The sequence below is a fragment of the Mustela lutreola genome, chromosome 7 (assembly GCF_030435805.1).
Source record: "Mustela lutreola isolate mMusLut2 chromosome 7, mMusLut2.pri, whole genome shotgun sequence".
Taxonomy (NCBI): Eukaryota; Metazoa; Chordata; class Mammalia; order Carnivora; family Mustelidae; genus Mustela; species Mustela lutreola.
This window is the reverse complement of record NC_081296.1, coordinates 126,125,872-126,148,152: the sequence shown is the minus strand read 5'-3', so window position 1 is coordinate 126,148,152 and position 22,281 is coordinate 126,125,872. Positions and strand designations below refer to the sequence as shown.

The window sequence follows — 22,281 nt, the reverse complement described above, 5'->3', positions numbered from 1 at the left end:
ATAGCTCAAATCTAATACTAAATTCAAAAAAAAAAAAAGAAAGAAAAAAGAAACACTCATAAATACGAAGAGCTGACGGTTGCCAGAGGGGAGGGTTGTGGGGGATGGACAAGCTGGAGGAGAGGGAGTGGGAGATACGAGGCGGCAGAACCGTGACGGCATTGCACGTGCGGTCACAGATCGCAGCCATGCTCATGGCAAGTGCAGAAGAATGCACACACGTGTCCAGTCATGACACTGGACACCTGAAACTCACCTCACATTGTGTGTCAACTATACCACAATTAAGAAATTGTAATAAAAGTAAAGAGAGAAAAGGAAAGAGGAAGGAAAAGAAAAAATGCAAAATACTTCTTCAGGCAATAGTTCAAATTGCGTTTTTGAGAAAATAACATTTAGACAAGAAAATTAGGCAGTCACAAGCTTTAAAATAATGCATGTTTTAGATATGTGTTAAATTTTTAAAAAATATTTTGCTTAGTTATTTGACGGGACGGGGTGGGGGGGCAAAGAGCATGTGAGCACAAGCGAGGGGAGCTGGATAGGGAGAAGCAGGCTCCTTGTGGAGCAGAGAGCCTGATGCAGGGCTCGACGTGGGGCTCAACCCCTAGATATGTGTTAAACCTTTACGTAATTATGTGGGGAAATATAAAAATATTGTGCAATAATTAAATATCAGATTATATTCAGTTATCTGAATGCTATCTTTGTTACTATCAGTTACTAATATTATTCCATATCTTATGTCATCTGAAGGAGAGATGAAAAGCAAGCATAAATTGAGAAAGGCAACTGAATAGATCTCAAAACAAATTTTCAGCCATATAGACAGATATTTGGTAAAAAGCTAAGTTCATATTATTTTATAAGACAGTGTAATTTTTCTAAATAGGATTTCAGGGTAGAAATAAAACTGCTTATTTTTTATTTTTATTTATTTTTCATGATTTTTTTTTTAATTAAAAAAAAATTTTAGTAGACTCTACACCCAATATGGAGCTTGAACTCATGACCCCAAGATCAAGAATCACATATTCTACTAGTCTGACTAAGCAGCCAGGCACCCTTCTAAAAAAAAGTTTTCTGGTTTTTTTTTTTTTTTTTAAGATTTTATTTATTTGACAGACAGAGATCACAAGTAGGCAGAGAGAGAGAGGAGGAGGAAATAGGCTCCCTGCAGAGCAGAGAGCCCGATGCAGGGCTCGATCCCAGGACCCTGGCATTATGACCTGAGCCGAAGGCAGAGGCTTTAACCCACTAAGCCACCCAGCTGTCCCTATAAAAAGATTTTAAGTAATCTCTATACCCGCATAGGATGTGAACTCACAACTCTGAGATCAAGTGTCGCATGTTCCACCAGTCACCCCAAAACTACTAATCTTTCAAAAAATTATATCTGTTTTTATTTATCCTGTGTAGCCCATTTGTGCTGTTTAAAATTTTTTCCCAGCTCTTTGTATTTTCAAAGTCAAAAAGTCAGGGCTTTGTATTTTCTTCATGAACTGTAGCCTACAAAAATGAATAGATAAGTCAATTTGGCAGCTAATTCAGTTCCAGAACATAAGTACTTACATATTTTTTAAAGATTTTATTTATTTGAGAGTGAGAGAAAGCACAGGAGTGGGAGAAGCAGACACCCTGCTGAACAGAGAGCCTCACACAGGGCTTGATTATAGGACCCCAGGATCATGACCTGAGCTGAAGGCAGTTAACTCACATCCACCCAGGTGCCCCAGAACATAAGTACTTTTAGTAAAATAAGCCAAATACTAAAGTGCATTTGTTTCAAATTACATATCTGCTTGTGTTATTGTAAAAATAGAGACATTTTGGTTTCCAAAGAAAACATTCTGATGAATTTAGACGGTATTATATACCATTTACAATTTATAGTATACAGTGATAAATCTGACAGTTTTCAAAGTAATTAAAATCTATTAACCCAGGGATCTAAGATCATTAAAAAAAATTGTTCAAAGATTTATGCAACTGTAAGTAATCAAAACTGCAGACTTGGGTGCCTAGGTGGCTCAATGGGTTAAAGCCTCTGCCTTTGGCTCAGGACATGATCTCAGGGTCCTGGGATCCAGCCCCGCATCGGGCTCTCTGCTCAGCGGGGAGCCTGCTTCTCCCTCTTTCTCTCTCCGCCTGCCTCTCTGCCTACTTGTGATCTCTCTCTCTCTCAAATAAATAAAATCTTAAAAAGACAAAAACAAACCGCAGACTTTAAAGTGTACCATATAGGGGCACCTGGGTGGCTCAATCAGTTAAACATCCGGTTCTTGATTTCAGCTTGGGTCATGATCTCAGGGTCGTGCCAGGCTCCACACTCAGCGCGGAGTCAGTTTGGAACCCTCTCCCTTCAGCCCTCCCCCTGCTTATGCACGTGCACTCCCTCTCTCAAATAAACTAAAGAACAGTTTACCATGTAATAAAATAGGGTATTTATGTGTGAAAAACTGAACATAATAAACTTAAGTACTGGACTAAAACTAGAATGTTCTTATTCAGTAGAAGGCAATGGATATGAAGGACGGGCAAACTTAAGTATAGCAGCATCAACAGTAGCCTCGGAAACTATGGAAAGAGACCAGATATCCACCGACTGATGAATGGATAAAGACGACGTGGTATATATACACAATGGAATATAACTCAGTCATCAGAAAGAACGAAATCTTGCCATATGCAATGCTGTGGATGGAGCTAAAGAGTATTACGCTTAGCAAAATGTCCGAGAAAGACAAATAATCCTATGATTTTACTCCTATGTGGAATTTAAGAAATAGAACAGATGAACATTTGGGAAGGGGGATAAAGAGGGAAGCAAACCATAACAGACTCTTAATGACAGAGAACAAACTGAGGGTTGATGGATGGGGGTCGGGTGGGGGATGGGCTAGATGGGTGAGGAGCTTTAAGGAGCACGCTTGTTGGGATGAGCACTGGGTGTTGTATGTTAGTAATGAATCAATAAATTCTCCTAAAACCAATATTATACTGTATGTTAATTAGCATTTAAATAAAATTTTGAAAAAGAAAGTAAATATATACTAGATCAGTCTATAATTTCTTGCCAATAATAAATATTATATAGGTCTTCTATAACATAAAACATTTTTACATGTTCACAAAAAGCACCTCTCAGCAATCCATGTACTTTATCTGCCTAAATGTGAGGAGGTAGATAATGGCTTTCAAGGGACATCAGTTTTGTCTCCAAATTCCATATCTCACAAATGACAAGGACTTTCATTTATCTACAGTTTAGATAGCAAATAATCTTAATTACTGAGCTTTTCAAGCTTTCCAAGAAAGTTAAATGGTAAGGAGTATATACCTGAAACTTGTGTTTTAAAACATACAGTATGAACATGGCATAGGATTACTACATATTCAGACTATTCTGAACTTATATCAGTAACAGGATCTAAGATTTAAATCACTACAAATTTTCAAGGCCTAACTTACTGAAGAAAGATTAAATTATGTTCATTAAGTACATTTTATTTTCTCCTACGATTCAAAAATGGTCATTTATGATACCGGAGTAACACAGATCGTGCTCTCACTGTTCCCCTTCCTACACGCTACCAGCTAATGTCTATCATGGGCCAGGCGTGTTACAGGGAACACATCTAGGCCCCACTTCTAGGCAGATGTGTCTTCCCATGAAGTCAGTCAAGCCCTAAGTCACACACACCTCAGAGCTGGCAGAGCCAACAGAGATGTGCTGTCCTCAGAATCCATTCTGTTCTTGGCTTCTTCCATTACATTAAGCTATCCCTGGAAAATCAATCCCACTTTTTTTTTTTTTTTAAGATTGTTTATTTGAGAGGGAGAGGGAAAACAAGTGGTGGAAGGAGAGAGGGAAAAAAAGCAGCAGACTCCCACAAAGCAGGGAGCCTAATGTGGCGCTTGATCCCAGGGTCCCAGGATCATGACCTGAGCTGAAGGGAGATACCCAAACAACTGAGCCACCCAGGCGCCCCTCCCACTGACTTTTTATAAGCATTCCTAAACTGTCAGTCTCTAGAACAGAGATGCCTATAAGGGTCTGTTTCAATTACTAACTGGATCTCATAAGAATCAACGTTTTAAAGGATATTCTTTCCCCGTCCTCTACTTTGCCTTTGGTACAGCATAATAAAACTGTATTTTAAAACAAAATTTTAACATGAGCCATTAAGTGCACCAATTAATGGTAGTTCTTTCTTCAGTTTCTTTTTCTTTCTTTCTTTTTTAAGATTTTATTTGTTTATTTGACAGAGATCACAAGTAGGCAGAGAGGCAGGCAGAGAGAGAGGGGGAAGCAGGCTCCCCACCAAGCAGAGAGCCCAAGTGGGGCTCGATCCCAGGATCGTCATGATCCCTAGGATCATGACCTGAGCTGAAGGCAGGGGCTTTAACCCACTGAGGCACCCAGGTGCCCCTTTTCTTCAGTTTCCATAGTGGTCAGCTCCTTGCTGCCTACCCACCATTCATTACCTCCTTCTTTCTTCACAAAGCTATACTTCTCTGCAGGAATCCAGTCCTCCCATACAGAGAGCAAGTGACTCAGGGAAAAGACACTGTTTGCTCAGTTGATTAGTCTAATGCCCTTGTAATAAGCTCCCCTATACCCCAACCCCTCATGCTGCCTTCCCCACTCCCCACCTCCAACAGAGCGATTGAGTTCAGTAACCCAGATTTAGCCCATCAGCACATGGTATTCCCCAGGTGTCCTCTTAGTACAGGATTTGCTTTGGGTCTTAAATGGACTCAATCAGACTAAAAGGAAGGAACCATGCATTTTTAGCTCATAGTTGTGAAAAGAGTTTTTATCCTTTTTTCCACTGAATGAAAGCAAAGAAGCATGTAATTCTAACTGGCACTGGCAGCCCTTTTCTGACCACAAATGCAACCAAACTTAGGGCTAATAAATTTCCTTATTTTCTGTCACAGAGGGCACTTGGAAGAGCACTAGGGTCACTTAATGGACAATTGCCTATTGTGACAAGTGGTAACTATGATAGGGGTTGGGGGGAGGTGCGGAGAATTCTCTTTGAATCCCCTTAAGGATCAAATGTCAAATTCTTAGCACTGCCTTAGGTACGCTGAAAAAACTTTGTCAGACAAAAGATGTCCCCTTTGTGTCTACCCAGAAAGAAGACATCTATTCAAGTTTGGTAATTACACCACATATTTTCTAATGTAGATTTACTCTCACACATTCCAAAGTGATAAGTTCAAAATTTTACCCCCTACCTTCGTACCACCTCCTCACTCTCAGCTATCAAAATGAAGAAAATAGAGCTTCCTTATTCCCCAACCCCCAAACCCACCAATGTGGGTTCAATCCTTATGTCTGTAAATAATTTCTTCCTGCCCAACTGTTTCTCCAGAAGTATTCTCCCATCTCACTGAGCCAGTGGTCAAGCAAAAAATAAACAGCCTTGGTTCCTCGCTTTCTATCATGCCTTCACAACCAATTCTTCAGAAAGGACCACTGGCTTTAACTCCAAAACACATCTCATCTTTGTCTAATCTACCACCCCAATTAAAAATGTATTTTGCTTTGACAACTATAGTATCTTCCTAACTTTCTGATTATATCTCTTTCCCCTCTACATCCTTAATAGTGCACAGCGATTTTCTCAAAATTTAAATGAGCTCACCTCCCTCCCTTGCTTCACAATCTCCATGATGGATTCTGCACTTAGCAGGTATCCAAACTCCTCTCCATGATCTCCAAAGCCCGGTGCAATTTATTCCTACCCCTTTCTCCATGTGCATCTCAGAGGCCTTACTCCTCCAAACTAACCTTCCTCTTTTTTTTTTTTTTTTAAGATTTTATTTATTTATTTGACAGAGAGAGATCACAGAGAGAGAGAGAGAGGGAAGCAGGCTCCCCGCTGAGCAGAGAGCCCGATGCGGGCCTCGATCCCAGGACCCTGAGATCATGACCTGAGCCGAAGGCAGCGGCTTAACCCACTGAGCCACCCAGGCGCCCAACCTTCCTGTTTCTTGATTTAGCTTTATGGCCTGCACAGGGAAAGAGTTAACATAAACAAGCCTGAAGTTACTATCATTAGAAGGGCCTGCTTGCAAGTGTGTAGAGACCTGACTTTTGAAATGGTCCCTATATTGATTTAAGGCTGTTTTATCTACACGGGGTGCTGAACACCTGCTTTCTTCTGGGTATTTCAGTAGTTGTGGCTGGTCTGTGCCTGTGTGACCAGCCCCCAGTAAAAAGCCTGGACTTTAACGCTGGAGTGGGCTTTCCTGGACAAAACCCTGCTCCCATGTTGCTGCATCTGCTGCTGGTAAAGCAGATTTGTGTGTGACCTCTGGGGAAGGGTGGTGAGGGAGACAGAGAAAGCCTGTGCCCAAAGCCTCTAGACTCTATCTGTTGTGTCTTTTCCCCTCGCTGATTACTATAAGAAACTAAAGCCCTAACTACCTCTAGGCCCTATAATTCCTGCTAGTGAATCACTGAGTGTATGGGTGGTCTTGGGACCCCCAAACCAGGCCTCAGCCTGGAGTCCCCAATTCATCCCTTGGCTATCTTTTTTTTTTTAAATCATTCTTGGCCTAGCTGAATGTTACCACCTCAGAAAACAAACACCTTGGGCGCCTGGGTGGTTCAGAGGGTTAAGCCTCTGTCTTCAGCTCATGATCTCAGGATCCTGGGGTCAAGGCCCACATCAGGCTCTCTGCCTTCCCTGCCTCTCTGCCTACTTGTGATTTCTCTGTCAAATAAATAAATAAATAAATCTTTAAAAGAAAAACAAAAAACAAAAAAACCAAACATCTTGTTTTACTGGCATCATCTTGTTTTTAGCATATTACCACCTCAGATCATGTTAGTTTTACAAAACTTTGTTTTTTAATAGATCATGTTAGTTTTAAAAGTTTACTTATTTATTGCCTGTCTCCTTGTGGAGCTGATGTCTGTAAACTTTCTCTATATAGGGTCAGAGACAGAATTAAAGATATTGTGCAGGTACTTGTGTAATAAGAAAAAGCAAATTTCCATAAAATTTTTATTGATGAAATTCATTGTGCAAAATGAATGCAGATCTAAAGGAAGAATAAAATTCTTTTTTGGAGATAACATGTCACTTAAGTGAGGTTCAAAGTCAGAGTTATTTATCATTAAAATCAATTGTGGGGGTGCCTGGCTGCCTCCAACTCAGGTCATGATCCCAGAGTCCTGGGATTAGCACCCCCCTTGCTCAGCAGGGAGCCTGCTTCTCCCTCTCCTTCTGCCCTTTCCCCTGCTTGTGTTCCCTCTCTCACTTTCTCTGTCAAATAAATAAAATCTTAAAAAAAATCAATTGCAAATATTCACCTGTAGTAATTTTACACATTTCAACCTTGAAAATGTCTTATGTAGATAGTTACTGGGAAATTTCAATATTAACTCATAAGCACATGATCTTAACTGAGCATATGAATCATTTGGAAAGTTGAGAGCATTCTGTTAGGGTCTTGTCTTGATTATCTGGCTTTTAGCTTGTATTACATTGTAGAATAATCACCATTAACTGAAGGTTGGGTGGATGTTCTTCAGTTTCAGTTAAACCAATTTTTGAAATATAGGGATTTTCTTTGTATTTGTATCAAGATCTGAGAAGTTCTACTGGAACTGTATTTGAGACCAGAGAATACAGTTGCTGCAAATGGGACTCTCACTCCTTGTTTTAATGTTTGACAGTATGAGAAGCATATCATGCAGGTTGGCATGACTTGCGAGTACAGCATTCCTGTAGATATAAGTTTCACTGTAATTGTTAACTGCAGGTTGTTACTGTGATTGTAGTTTCCTTGTAAATTCATGTGGAATTCATTAAGAAACATGATCAAGTCTGTAGCAAAAACTAATTTCCAAGGTCATTCAGTTTTCCATAATAGAGACAAACAACAACACTTTTCTCATTCAGATAAATTTCAGTCTTGGCTCTGAGCTCCAGAAATTGCAATAATGACTACTGCTAAACCACTGAACTGCTGTGGATAGGACAAATCAGGATATTCAGCTTCTACTTCTAACAAAAATTCATGGAACTGACGAGGGTTAACTCTACGAGAACAAAGGACAGTAACTGTTGACTCTCAATGACAAACCGAGGTTGTCAATAACACACGATACATTGAAAGGTTTTCCACAAACCACCTGACGAATAGCACAATGAATAACTGTAAGCTTTAAATACCTGAAACTTTCACCAGCTTTGTACACTTAACCAATTATCCCTTTTCTCTGCTCCAGCTGCACATATATTTTTATAATCAGTTACCAAGTACCTTAGCAGATTCCACTTCAGATTGTCCTAAATTAATGTTTTCTTTACTTCTCTGACAATATTATCTTTTGTAGTTGTCCCATGGAGACTATTCTTAGAGGCCAACTCTTCGGTCACTTCTAAGTTAGCACTGATTCCTCAAGCAAGCAACTGACAACATTTGTCAATCCATCGAGAGCCAAGGGAAACCAGAATTATTTGCCTTTTTGGGGATTTTGCTTTTAATTGACTACTGAGGCTGTTCCCAATGTCCTCAACTCTCTTAGCAACAGTTTTTGCCAAAAAGCTAATAGTTTTAAATAACTTTATTTTCTCTGGACAGATGTTTGCTGCAATCAAACATAATTTAATTGACTCAGAGTCAGTAAACAGCTTCTCTTGACTAACAAATGCGCCATTTAGAAGCTTTGGTTGCAGGCTCATTTAATGTTTTATTTTTGTGAAGAAATTCTGTTGTGATGAGATACTCTCATATTCTTTAAAATTTTCTAGTTTTTCTGGCTGTTGGTTTCCTGTGAGCTGGGAATACTGTGATAAAGTTTCATGTGAAAATGTTACCATATATTGTATTCTTTTAGCCCAGCTCTAGTGTCACTGCAGGATAAACACAGTATTTTACCAGGTAACTTGATAACAACATAATCCACATCTCACTGTGCCTTAGAAGTGTGACCTTCAAATTCCCCTTTCCTTTTTTGCCTTGTTTTGATGGATATACACTGGTTAAATAACAAAATTCAATGTTGTGGTGTAGCTCGCAACTTGCCACGTTATAAGGGCATCGCTGCACTCAGAGTGTGCCAAGCAGCAATGCGAAGCGACAAGAGGGCAGTCACGTGTGGTTTCTGGTGCAGCTATTCCACGCTGACGTAGCACAAACACTGCCAGAAACCAGACACAAATGAATGAGCCTGGCTGTGTCCAACAAAGCTTTAGCTATGGATACTGAAATTTGAATTTCATATAATTTTCATGTGCTGTGAATATTTTTTATTTTTCCCAACTGTCTAACTTAGTAAAAACTATACTTAGCTCATGGGCTATTCAAAAACAGGTAATAGGCCAGATTAGGCTCCAGGGCTGTAGTTTGCCAATCCCTGCTCTTGAATGTAACCGAGAGAGAGCAGAAACATTGCCTGTTGGCTTGGATAAATTTGTAGTTTAATAGTCAAATCACAAAATCATGCTTTATCCTGGAGGAGAGGGAAATAGATGCACATCATGGGGAAATATTTTTGTATCAAGCTGCTCTTTTTATTATATTACGTAAACTGAAAATTTAGTAGAAAAAGCCTAGTGAATACCTAAAAACAATGGACACTTTACCTAGTAGCTTTTTAGAGTCAAAAAGCTATGGTCAAGATCAATAATAGAAAGTTATTCTTAAATCCTATGATCTGTTGATCTAATATGTGCAATAATTGGAGTGATTAATAAAAATAATTAAATTTTTACTTTTAGGCAATACAATCTATTAAGTCATATTTAAGATTCATTTTTGTTCCCACCTGCACTCTTAGCAGCTGTTTGATACTGGCAGGTTAATGCCCACCAGGAAAAGTTAAGACATGTGAAGTGTTTACAGTGGTGCTGGCAAACTAAAAAGGTCAAAATAAACTGGTTTTAAAAATAAACAAGTCTTATTGTTATTGCAGATAGGGTTCAGTACCATGACATTAAAATGATATATTTTTCATTAAAAGAATCCAAAATAGGCTCAAGTACTGAATTACTCTATAAAAATTTGTACTAAACAACAACAAAAAATTTGTACTAAACAATATAACTACAACAGAAAGTGATGAATTTTCCTTACCTGACATGTCTGCTAAATCACCTACAATGGAAAGCAGCAGAAAAATAATTATCCATAAATAACTTAAAAGCAAAATTTATAAAAATTCAATTATCACAAAATAATTTACACAACATAAATCATAAAGCATTATATGCAAAATGAATTTTATTATGTTGCACTGAGTAAACTGTAACTGAAGCTATTCATTTCAATTATACATATTTATTTATATTTAATGTATATGACCATTTAATCTTTGGATACATCTTAGATTACAAAATGCTCTGTTAAAAGACTGAAATTTTAATGTATCTCTCCTTGGCCCTGAGAGTCCAAGATTCTAGCTAAGGGGAAAAAAAAAGTTTGAATGTAACTGGCTAAAATACCACAAAGCAAGTATTTCCCTTATGACCTATACAATTTTTAACCAAGAGAGCCATAAACATTTTAGACAGTGTTTTGTATCATACAAGCTTGGCAGGCAAAATAACTACTCATTCAATTTTCTTTGGGGTCAGAAGAGAAAAAGTTTCTCACTCTTTGGTCTTAAGTCTATCTTATACTTCATTAGCCATCAGTAAAAAAAAAAAAAAAATTGTATCTACTCTGTGGAAGGGTACAGTGGGGCAAGAAACAGGGCTGCACATATGATCTAAAATTCACCTCTGTACTGCCTGCACTCTGACTTGAAATGACAGACATGGGGATATAATTAGCCATTCGCATTTCCCTACAGTGCTACCTTTCAAAACAAAAGGAACGTGTACAAATACCGAATCATTAGGTTGTGCACCTGAAACTAACATAATGTTAGATGTCAATTATATCTCAATAAAAAGGGGGAAAAGAAAAGAGGGACAAATTTCATGAAAGATTGTATTTGTGACTACATTTCTTAATCAAAAGAACACCATAGCACTAATATATTAAGCAAACCTGCCTAAAAAGGGGAAAGAAGGGAAAGAAAAGAAGGAGCAAAGCTGGAAAATGGAAGAACCATACCTTCTAGTATTCTATTCACACTATGAAAATTCCATTAACGCAGAGATTTTTATATCCCCCACACAGAAAAATACCTTGTGCATGGTATATGCTCAGTAAGTTTGTTGAATAAATGAATTTAGCTCAATAAAAGTTAACTGAATAACTAGATGTGAAGAGGTACGAAACTAGGCTTTCATGACCCAAATGGTAACATGATCTTATTTTCTGTGCAGAATAAAGTACTCTGTGCAGAGTAAAAATAAGACTTGAATTTTTAAAAATTTAGTGCAAAAAGGGCCTAGACCCAAAGATTAAAAATAGATAAATTTACAGAAAGGAGGAATACTAAAGTGGTATAACCGTAGAACTAAGCAACCCACTGATCAAGCTGCTAACTGATCAGTTTAGTACCTGTATGAAAAAGAAGATATTAAAAGCACAAATTATCCCATCCAAAAGAAAAAGACCTGGAAAGCTGGTTTAGCAACTGAGGCCCACCAACATCCAACAATCCCAATGACATCAGTCATTTTTACAAAGTACACCAGAGTATAAAATTCTGATTGACCAAATCTATTATGTAGTATTCATAGTGATCACTGATTGGTAGATATGTTCTAAACAGACCTGCTATCTTCTCATCGTTTTGCTTGCAGAATGATATCCTTTGAGTTTTTTAAAGAGTTAAAAGAAGACAGCAAGACAGGTGGTTTTAAAACAGCTGATAACTTAGATCAATGCCAAGGACAAGAGAAAGGAGGGAGGATTTACCAGCATGGTCACATGGCTTCTCTCTTCTTTCTAGCTCAACCCCAGCTACCCCAGACATCGTGGCCCTGTCAGTCTAGTTCCTTCGTGGCTCCCCTTATTTACCACTTTCGCCTCAAATTCTTCCTTTCTGCTTACTATATTATGCCTTTTTGCTGATCAGAAATTTCTATTAAAGGACTAAATCCAACTATGTCAATCACCATAAAATAGTTTATTAATTTTGAACTGTCTGCACCAACTGAGATAACCAAAGTAAGAGGAAGGTACCTGGAAGCAAATAATATGGTAAAACTGGGTGTGTGTTTTATATACAAATAGTAGTTTTGAACAATACACAATAAATTTTAAAATTTTTCCCCTCTAGGATATTGAATTAATTTGAACAATACAATTACTTAAAGTTGTTTCTTTTTAAAATATAGAAACATACCTACTTGGCCAGTTGCCACTATGTTGATAAATTTGGGATGCTGATTTACAGTGAGGCACAGTATATCATCATTATGTTCCTGATAAAAACTCTGAGTCCCTATTAAAAAAAGAATTTGAGAATTAAAACTGAAAATTTAAGGTATAACAGCCTAATGCATTTATCCAGAACAATGAACTGCTCTGTTTAACGTACTTAATACATATTTTTTGACACTGAATATGTGCACATCATCATAAAGACAGAAATATGATTCAGAAGTCTTTAATTGGATAGATTCCTGAAAGGCATAAACCATGTAACACAAGGCTAAAGACATTAAGTGCCAAAAGAGTGTTAAAGATCCAAAGGCTATGGGAATTATTCTTATTGTGGGCATATGGCACTCTTGGACTGACATGACACACTTTGTAAATGTGAAGGTGGGTGGGGAAGGGCATTTCAGGTACAGAAGTACTTTAAGGAAAGGTACAAAGATCAGAAAGTATTAAGTATGCATATATATGGCTCATTTGGTTGAAGTGTAAGGTCAAGAAGAAATCTGAGAAATGTGGCTGGAAGGGCAAATTGGAAATAGAATGATAGAGGACTCTGAATGCCAGCCTATGAGTTTTGCATTTATTCTGTAGTCAGTGGTACTCAAGAACTTTGATCAAAGAAGTCATGTGATTTATCTAGTAGCACTGATAGTGAAGAGACCTTAGACATGATCATAAATAAAGGTAGACAGGACATCGGACATTATGTCCTTAGACAGGACATAATAAAGGTAGGTTTGTGTAAGTACAGTGGAGAGGTGGGAAATGAGGTCAGGATGATAGGTTGTAGGTCAGGTCCAAATTACAGAGAGCCATCAACCTGAGGTCCTCCAAAAAGCAAAGCAATAAAAAACAAAAAAAAGAAAAGAAAAGTATATATATACACACATGTGCATACATATACACATACATATATATACACATACATATATATATGTATGTATGTGTGTGTGTGTATACATATTTATATATATATGAATGACATTTACCAGGTCTAATAGTTTAAAACTTCTCTTCAAAGTGAAATGTACTTCATATTTCCCAGGGCTGAGAGTTGAGTGACAACAAACCAGCAATTATATGTGCTATTGGCTAAGTTTGAAGAAGATCAGCTAATACATCAAAACTCCTTGGACTGGAATCAGAGCAATGTATCCCAAACTGGAAAGGACAAATAATGACAAGTGGAGAGATGCCTAGCCTTCCTTCTGCTCTTTCTCTCTCCCTTCACTCCATCAATAAAAAAGTGATTAATTACAAATCAGAAAATTAAAAATAAAGAAAATTATCAGTATAAACATGAAATTATATCTACATATTCCTTTCTAGACCATCTTTTCTTATTCTATATTCTCCTTGAATGATAAGAGAAGCCTCAAAGAGGATCATCCAAGTATTTTTTAAATGACCCAAATTATTAAACTGAAAATCAACACTGATTTCTGCGTGATCTTAGTGAATCCTTTTCCTTAGGAAACCAAAATAGGACTATCATATTAATGATTAATACAGAATAGGCATGGGGGTTTAAGACTCACATAATCCATTTTTTACTTCTTCAGAGTGAAGCTATCAGAGGAAAAAGCCAGAAATGTTTGAACTAAACAATCTCTATTTTTACTTCCAACTTTAGACTTTATTAAGTTTATAATTACATATAAGAAAACAATTCAAAATTAAATAGTGAATGTCACTAGTAGGATTATACATCATTGGTCAATAAATGATAAGAGAATGTTATTTGCTTTTCAACAATCCAATCAGTTAAATAAACATCAAGAAGTATTTTCTCACTATGAACCAAACAAAGCATCCTCCCAGAAGAGCCACAGGGGAACAACTTTCTTAGTATCTTCCTTGGCTTTTCAAGTCCTCAGTCAAAACACTGCTCACTTCACCCTACACGCCAGCAATCACTCCCTGAACATGCTACTTTTAATCACTACCTAGAAAAGATAACCACTAAGCCATCCATTTTCACGCTAAGGTTTGGCAGAAATAAAGTTACAAGTGGTTTCATTATAAAACATGGCTTCAATGTACAGTAAACCTTCACTTCTAATAGAGAGCCATGAGTACTTTGCATTATGATGTCTTTTTCTGCTGTGCTATATGTTCTTAAGACTGTAAATTTGGTTATTTGAAATATTACTGGAAAATTCAATAGTATGAAAGACATTCTGGACTTAAGCGATTTAATTATTTATAACTTTAACAAAGAAATGTAAGACTATAAATAACAAAATTCTAAAGTAAAAAAAACAGTGGGAGATGGAGAATCAGAGATTCCTACCTGTAGCTACATTGTGAAGAATTCCAACAGATGCAGTGTGATAAATTATATCATCACCATCATTTAGATAGTGAACATTATTCCTACAGTCTCTTCCCCGATAGCCAAAAACAAGCTCCAACACAAGGTCCTATAACAGCAATAAAACCATTTTACAATTCCTTATCTCTAAACGTTCACCATTATTTTTATACATAGTACTGGTATCTTCAGTCAAAATGGGGGATGTGTTTTGATGTTTTACAAACTTTGAACACAAAATTAAGGAGACAAACTTCTCCATAATGTGCACTGGGCAGCTGAAACACACACACTATACTGTTCTACAGAGTTATAAAAATGGAAAAGAGAATCACAAGGTCATTTGGCTTCAAGAATGTCAGTTGTTGAGAGTTCATGGGTTGGGGAGTCCTGGATGGCTCAGATGACTTAGCATCTGCCTTCAGCTCAGGTCATTATCCCTAGGTCCCGAGATTGAGCCCCATGTCGGGGGTCCCAGCTCAGCTGGGAGTCTGCTTCGGCCTTTCTCACTGTTTGTGCTCTTCCTCTCAAATGAATAAATAAAACCTTAAAAAAAAAAAAAGCTTATGTGTTAAACACTAAGATACTTCTTGTGTCCAAAAGAAGAATTATTTTGATTTGCATTGTTATTAAAAATATGTAATCTGGGGGCGCCTGGGTGGCTCAGTGGATTAAGCCTCTGCCTTCGGCTCAGGTCATGATCTCAGGGTCCTGGGATCAAGCCCCACATCAGGCTCTCTGCTCAGCGGGGAGCCTGCATCTCCCTCTCTGCCTACTTGTGATTTCTCTGTCAAATAAATAAAATAAAATCTTAAAAAATTTTTTTTTAATTTAAAAAATTAAAAAAAAATGTAATCTGCATATATAACTCAGGATACATTACACCCAAGTGCTGTACATTTGAGAAGTCAAAAAGTGCATCAGTGTTGGTACAGAAAACTAAATATACCATCTCTGATAACTCACACTAAAGTTCTAGCAGGTAATTCTGCCACTGAAAGTGTTCCTTTTCTCTGACCTTATGGGCTTCCCAGGGTAATGAATACAACAATCACTGTCCCACAGATTTAGGCCTCATTTTTTACCTGATTTAGCATTTTGCTTGTGGCTGCTGATGTGAGAAATAAGTGCCTGGAAGAACTTTCTTGCTCAATTATTATGGTAAGTTTCTTTGTTTGAAAGTAGAGCCTTCATTGAACTCTACGTGAACAGATCTCATGGGGTGTAAACTTTGACTTATAAATTCAAACCACTAAGCATAAGATACTACCAAGGGACCTGCATTCTATAAGCCATAGATCTTCACATGTTTATATTTACAGGTTGTCTGAGAGTTCAATTCAATTTAGTATTATTCACAGAAAACTAAAAAAAATAAAAAATAAAAAATAAAAAGACTAATACAAAATAAAAAGAAATAAAGGATATCAATCCAGAATTCAGACTTGACAATTAAGCTATCAGAATTTTATGACTGAACAAAAAAGATCACTCAGGGGCAACTGTCTGGCTCAGTCGGTAGAGCATGTGACTCCATCTTAGGGTTCAAGTCCCACATGGCTATACAGATTACTTAAAAACAAAATCTTAAATAAGATGATTCAATATGTTTATTTTCATAAAACCTAATGACAAGATTTGGGTGTCTTAGAGGAAGGGAATGGAATGAATTCTGAATCCATCTTAAAGCAGAACACTGGGCAGGGGGTTCTCCTTACCTCTATTGGTCTCTTTTTCTTGCCAACATTGTTTGTCTGGAGTTTTTCTGGCTTTGGTGGCGCTCTGCTCACGGGGGGCCTGAAATAGGAAAGTGGGAATGAGGAAAGGCATCTATCATTGGGCGCCTTCACTGAGCATCCCTCACCTGCCCACTGGATAGAGATGTCTGACACACCTTCACAAAAATGAACCCAATCTGTGTTTCTCACTAGATCGTGCTCTTTATCTTGATAACCTCTAAAGCCAGTAGGTAGAAAGAAGACATTAGAACTTTTTTCATTTTAACTTCTTTGGTGTGGGTTTCATAATGTAAATAACACATTAGCACAACAGCAGACTGTTGATAGATAAATATACAAATGTTAATTTAACATACTCAGAAACTTCTTGATGGGGTGCATTGTTACAAAGCCTGGACTACTGCTCTAAAAGGTCTACCACAGTATCTTGCACATGGCAGGTATTCAATACATTCTTCTTGAATTTGGAAAATACTTCTATGAACTTTCTATACTGTTGGCAACATAAATTATGTCTGAATTCAAATTTGTACTCATGACTTGCTCCTCTAGGCCCTTTATCTTCCCTTCTCCCTGAAGTCTCTAGTGAAGTCAAGTCAAGCAAATATTTTACAGTTACATAGCATTATAAACCATGAACACTCTGTAAAAGGTAATTATATTACTTACTATTGCCTTCAACTCCTCCTCTTCTCTATTCTATTTACTAAACATTCATCAACTTCACCTAGAGAATAGCTCTCACGTCTAGCCTCCTCTTCTGTTTCCACTACCAGTTCAGGATCTATTTATAATGTCCCATTAGGCATACAGAGTTCCCATTTTGAATCATTTACATGAGGAGGCTCTAAAATATTTGCCCAGGAATAAGCTCAACCAAACAGGTGACAGACTCTGAAAACTATAAAACACTGATGAGAGAAACTGAAGATGACAAAAACAAGTGGAAAGACATTCCGTATTCATGGAAAATATTAATATTGTTAAAATGTCCACACTACCCAAAGCAATCCAGAGATTCAATGCAATTCCTACTAAATACCAACAGCACTTTCCACAAAACTAGAATAATACTAAAATTTGTATGGAAACACAGAAGACCCCAAACTAGCCAAAGCAATCTTGAGAAAGAAAAACAAACCTGGAGGTATCACAATTACAGTTTTCAAGCTATATTATAAAGACATAGTAATCAAAACAATAGGGTACTGGCACAAAAACAGACACCTAGATCAACGGGACAGGATAAAGAACCCAGAAATAAACCTATGGTTATATAGTCAATTAATCTATAACAAAGGAGACAAGAATATACAATGGAGGAAAAGACAGTTTTTCAATCAATGACGCTGGGGAATCTAGCCAGTTACATGTAAAAGAACTGGACCAATTTTCAACCAATGCTTTGCCACGAATCATAGCAACATTTTTCTAGGTATGTCTCCTAAGGCAAGGAAAACAAAAGCAAAAATAAACTTTGGGACTACACCAAAATAAAAGGCTTTTGCACAGCAAAAGGAACCATCTACAAAACAAAAGACAACTTACTGAATGGGAGAAGGCATTTGCAAATGATATATCTGACAAGGGGTTAATATCTAAAATATATAGTTTATGCAACTCAATACCAAAAATAAAAACAAAAAAACAAAATAAAATCCAATTAAAAGACAGAGGCCCTGAATAAACATTTTTCCAAACACGACATATAGATGGCCAATAGACACATAAAAAAATGTCCAACATCACTAATCAGTAGGCAAATACAAATCAAAACCCCAGTAAGACATCACCTTATACCTGTTAGAATGGCTCAAGTGAAAAAGACAAGAAATTATAAATGTTGGTGAGGATACGGAAAAAAAAGAATCCTTGGATACTGTTGATAGAAATGTAAAATGAGTACAGGCACTTGGGGAGAGAGTATGGAGGGTCCTCAAAGAACTAAAAATAGAAATACCATACAATCCAACAATTCCACTATTGCATATTTAATGCCCTCTAAAAATGAATACAATAATTCAAAAAGATATATGAACCCCTATATTTACTACAGCATTGTTTACGATAGCCAAGATATGGAAGCAACCTGTTTCCAGTGATAGACAACTGGATAAGGAACACACACACACACACACATACACAACTGTTACACGGCCATTAAAAATGATGAGATCTGACCATTTGTGACAGTGCAGACGGACCTAGAGGGTATTACACTAAGTGAAATAAGTCAGACTAAGAAAGAAAAATACCATATGATTTCACTCATGTGTGGAATATTTAAAAAAACGAGTCAACGAACAAAATGAAGAATCAGACCTATAAATAAGAGAACAAACTGATGGTTGCCAGAGAGGAGGGGTAGGGATGGGCAAAATAAGTGAAGGGTAATGGGTGATACAGATTTCCAGTTACGGAATAAGTGACAGTAACAAAAGACATAACATAAGGAATATAGCAAATGATATTATAATAGCATTGTATGGGGACAGATGGTAACTATACTTGTAGTGAGCAAGGGGAGACTTTTCTCCTAAAATCTTTTAATTAAAAAAAAAAACCACCTCATTTGGTTTATTTTTTATCTCAGGTAACCATTAATGAAATGTTTAATCACCTGAACACTGAATCTAAATCAATCATGCTATCAATTCCCACTTCCAAATTTTAAGTTAATATTCAATTTGTAAAAACTAAAGCAGAAAACGACACGAAATGAGTTTGCCGTGGGAAAAAGAATCCAATGTGTGATTAAGTGTATAAAATTAAATGATAAAAGCATATTTGCATTTTCACAAGGATTTCCAGGTTACACAACTATTAAAGTAAATGAAGTGCTCAATCTTGAATACGCAGTATAAAAGAAGTGAATACATTCATACATGATGTGAAGTAGTATATAGAAGCAAATAACCATGACTGATGACATAAAAATTATATGGACTTATAAGAATATATAAAGAACTCTTTAAATTATTATAGAAAGTTTGGTTTCAAAACTTTTTTATACATTTTAATGTCTATAAGTAATATAATTTGATTTATAATATTTAACATTTAAAAATGCTTCTCTTAGGGCCTATTTAATTATTTAGAGGGAGAAAACCTCAAGCAGGCTCCATACACACTCTGACGTGGGACTTGATCTCATGACCCTGAGATGACCTGAGCTGAAATCAACAGTCAGTCTCTTAACCAACTGAGCCACCCAGGTGCCCCTCCTTAGGGCCTTTTTAAATAATGATAGCAGCCTTGGCTTTTCTCTAGGTCAGTTTCTTTGGTGAACTTCATTCAGTGTTATTGTCTGACAGCTTAAACTGTAACCCAAACAACAAACAGGTAATTTTTATCCATGCAAACCTGTATACCAGTAAGTATATTTTAATTTTCTAAAGATAACTTCTATAATATTATATACTTTTGTTTAAAGTTACACAACTATAAAATTATACAAGTTGTACAAATAAAGTTTTGGTAAAGCAATTACTTATGTAGCAGAAATCCAATAATTAAGATGTTATTCATTTCAGTGATACTGATTTCAATGGAGAAAAACGTGGAAAACTGTGAACAGAGGTAAAGAATATCAAGTAACACAGCTCATTAATGGTAAAATGAAAGATGATAAAAATACAAAATTTGGTGTCACAAAGTACAACAAAGAGAGAGAATTACCTGGAACCTCTTTTTAGCAGCAGATAAAAAAGGGAAAAGATTACAACACAGATTTGAATTTAAAACACTACTAAAATACTTCTGTAATAAAATATTTTTATAAGTTTAATGCAGGTAAAACATACTGCATATATTAAGGGCTGTTGTTTTTATTTATTACTGCATAGAAGGCTAAAGGTACTCCATTAATGGCAAGCAAATCAAAAGAAGGTGAAAAAAGAAAAATGAGAATTGAACATGTTTTAGTTGTAAACTTTAAATCTTATCGTTCTTATTTTTCTACAGTGCACTCTGAATTTCAAACAAAATACTGAAGCTTATCTTTGTTCTTTTTTTTTTTAAGATTTTATTTATTTATTTGACAGAGAGAGAGAGAAAGAGATCACAAGCAGGTAGAGAGGCAGGCGGAGAGAGAGGGGAGGTAGGCTTTCCACTGAGTGGAGAGCCTGATGCAGGGCTTGATCCCAGGACCCTGGACCATGACCTGAGCCCGCAGAGACTTAACCCACTGAGCCACCCAGGCACCTTGCTGATCTTTGTTCTTAAGAGTGGGAGTGAAACGGTAAAAAGTTAAAAAGTTGGGTCGTACTGGAGATGCTATTAAGGAAACTGTCTAAGGAGGGGAAGCAACCCCTTCTCTGACCCAAGAGGGTTTCTCATTCAAGCCAGTCCAACCTACCAGGCAAAGTGAGTCACTCAAGATCATGCCGGCTTTGGGATTTTGCTAGTAAAGGAGGTAACTTAAAAGAATCCCTTAAAAAATATAATGACCAAAAGAGAATTGGAAGAGATCACAAAAGTCATTTTGACTACCCTCTACAGAAACCGGGAGCTCTTTTTAAGATTTTATTTATTTATTTGACAGAGAGACAGTGAGAGAGGGAATACAAGTAGGTGGAGTGGGAGAAGGAGAAGCAGGCTTCTGGCTGAGCAGGGAGCCCGATGTGGGGCTCAGTCCCAGGACCCTAGGATCATGACCTGAGCTGAAGGCAGACACTTAACAGCTGAGCCATCCAGGCGCCCCCCAGGAGTTGTCTTTCCACTTCTAGAAACATCCCTTTGTAGCACTGATGACAAATGGTCATCTAAACTCTCATGAAAACTGCTTATGAAAAGGAGGTCAATTTGCAACAACATGGATGGAACTAGAGTATATTATGCTGAGCGTAATAAGTCAATCAGAGGAAGATAATTATCATATGATCTCCCTGATATGAAGAATTTGAGAGGCAAAGTGGGGAGTCTGGGGGGTAGGGAAAGAAAAAATGAGACAAGGTGGAATCAGGAGGGAGAGAAACCGTAAGAGACTCTTAATCTCACAAAACAAACTGAGGGTTGCTGGGGTGGGGGGGGGTATGGAGAGGGTGGTTGGGTTATGGACACTGGGGAGGGTATGTGCTATGGTGAGTGCTGTGAAATGTGTAAGCCTGATGATTCACATACCCATACCCCTCGGACAAATAATACATTATATGTTAATAAAAATAATTTTAAAATAATAAATAAATAATTTTTTAAAAAGGAGGTCACTGCTCCATAAAAGTCACTCACACCCAAGTCAACAATTATATCTTCACTTAGCTTTGTTTTCAAACAAGTGACTTCCACTATAAATTATCAGTGTCCCTTTAAAATGCAGAGAACAGTCCTGAATAAGCTACTTCAGATCTAAGGCTAGATCTGAATGTTTTATTTGTTAAAATAGTCTAAGATAGGTGGGCCTTTTTAGAAGTTACATAACACTCTAGTCTCCTATCTTTGTATATATCACCCCTGCTTAAAACAATTAATGAATTTCTGCTGTCCACCAAATAAATTAAGGAGTGCCTTATATCTGAGTTTCTGTACAATCTGTTCTCATATCTCATAACATAAGGATGTTCTTTCATCCTTATTTCCCAGCATTTACCTATTTGTATTTATTTTTACTTCTAAAACACTTTTTCCACACTGTCCAGTTTCAGAAACTGCCTGAGGACATGTTCATCTCACTAAAGCTAGTTGTGAAAGTTTCCCACAGAGCCATCTTATGCACATATCATTTTATTACACATACAAATATCATCATTGCCCTATGTTAATTTTTTAAACGAATGTATAAATATACATTATACATTATATGAAGCTAACATACTTATAAACTGCTTATTTTTTCACTGATAAATATGTGTGGCTAACTATTTTTGTAAACCTCTGAAACTTACGGAATAACTAAAACACTTTGGAGTTTGTTGTAAAACT

At 36.9% G+C, this 22,281-nt stretch overlaps 1 protein-coding gene across 3 annotated transcripts in view; it reads right to left on the bottom strand.

The window, feature by feature from the left end:
- EML5 (EMAP like 5) overlaps positions 1-22,281 on the bottom strand; it is a 177,834-nt gene that overhangs the window by 13,681 nt on the left and 141,872 nt on the right. For 2 of the 3 annotated variants that reach the window (XM_059182578.1, XM_059182579.1), the window contains 4 exons: positions 16,342-16,420; positions 14,603-14,732; positions 12,272-12,370; positions 10,105-10,125 (listed from right to left, as the gene is read on the bottom strand). In XM_059182578.1, the coding sequence (XP_059038561.1) occupies positions 10,105-10,125; positions 12,272-12,370; positions 14,603-14,732; positions 16,342-16,420 (329 nt within the window). The remainder of the gene's footprint in view (positions 1-10,104; positions 10,126-12,271; positions 12,371-14,602; positions 14,733-16,341; positions 16,421-22,281) is intronic. The other variant, XM_059182580.1, reaches the window with a different exon arrangement.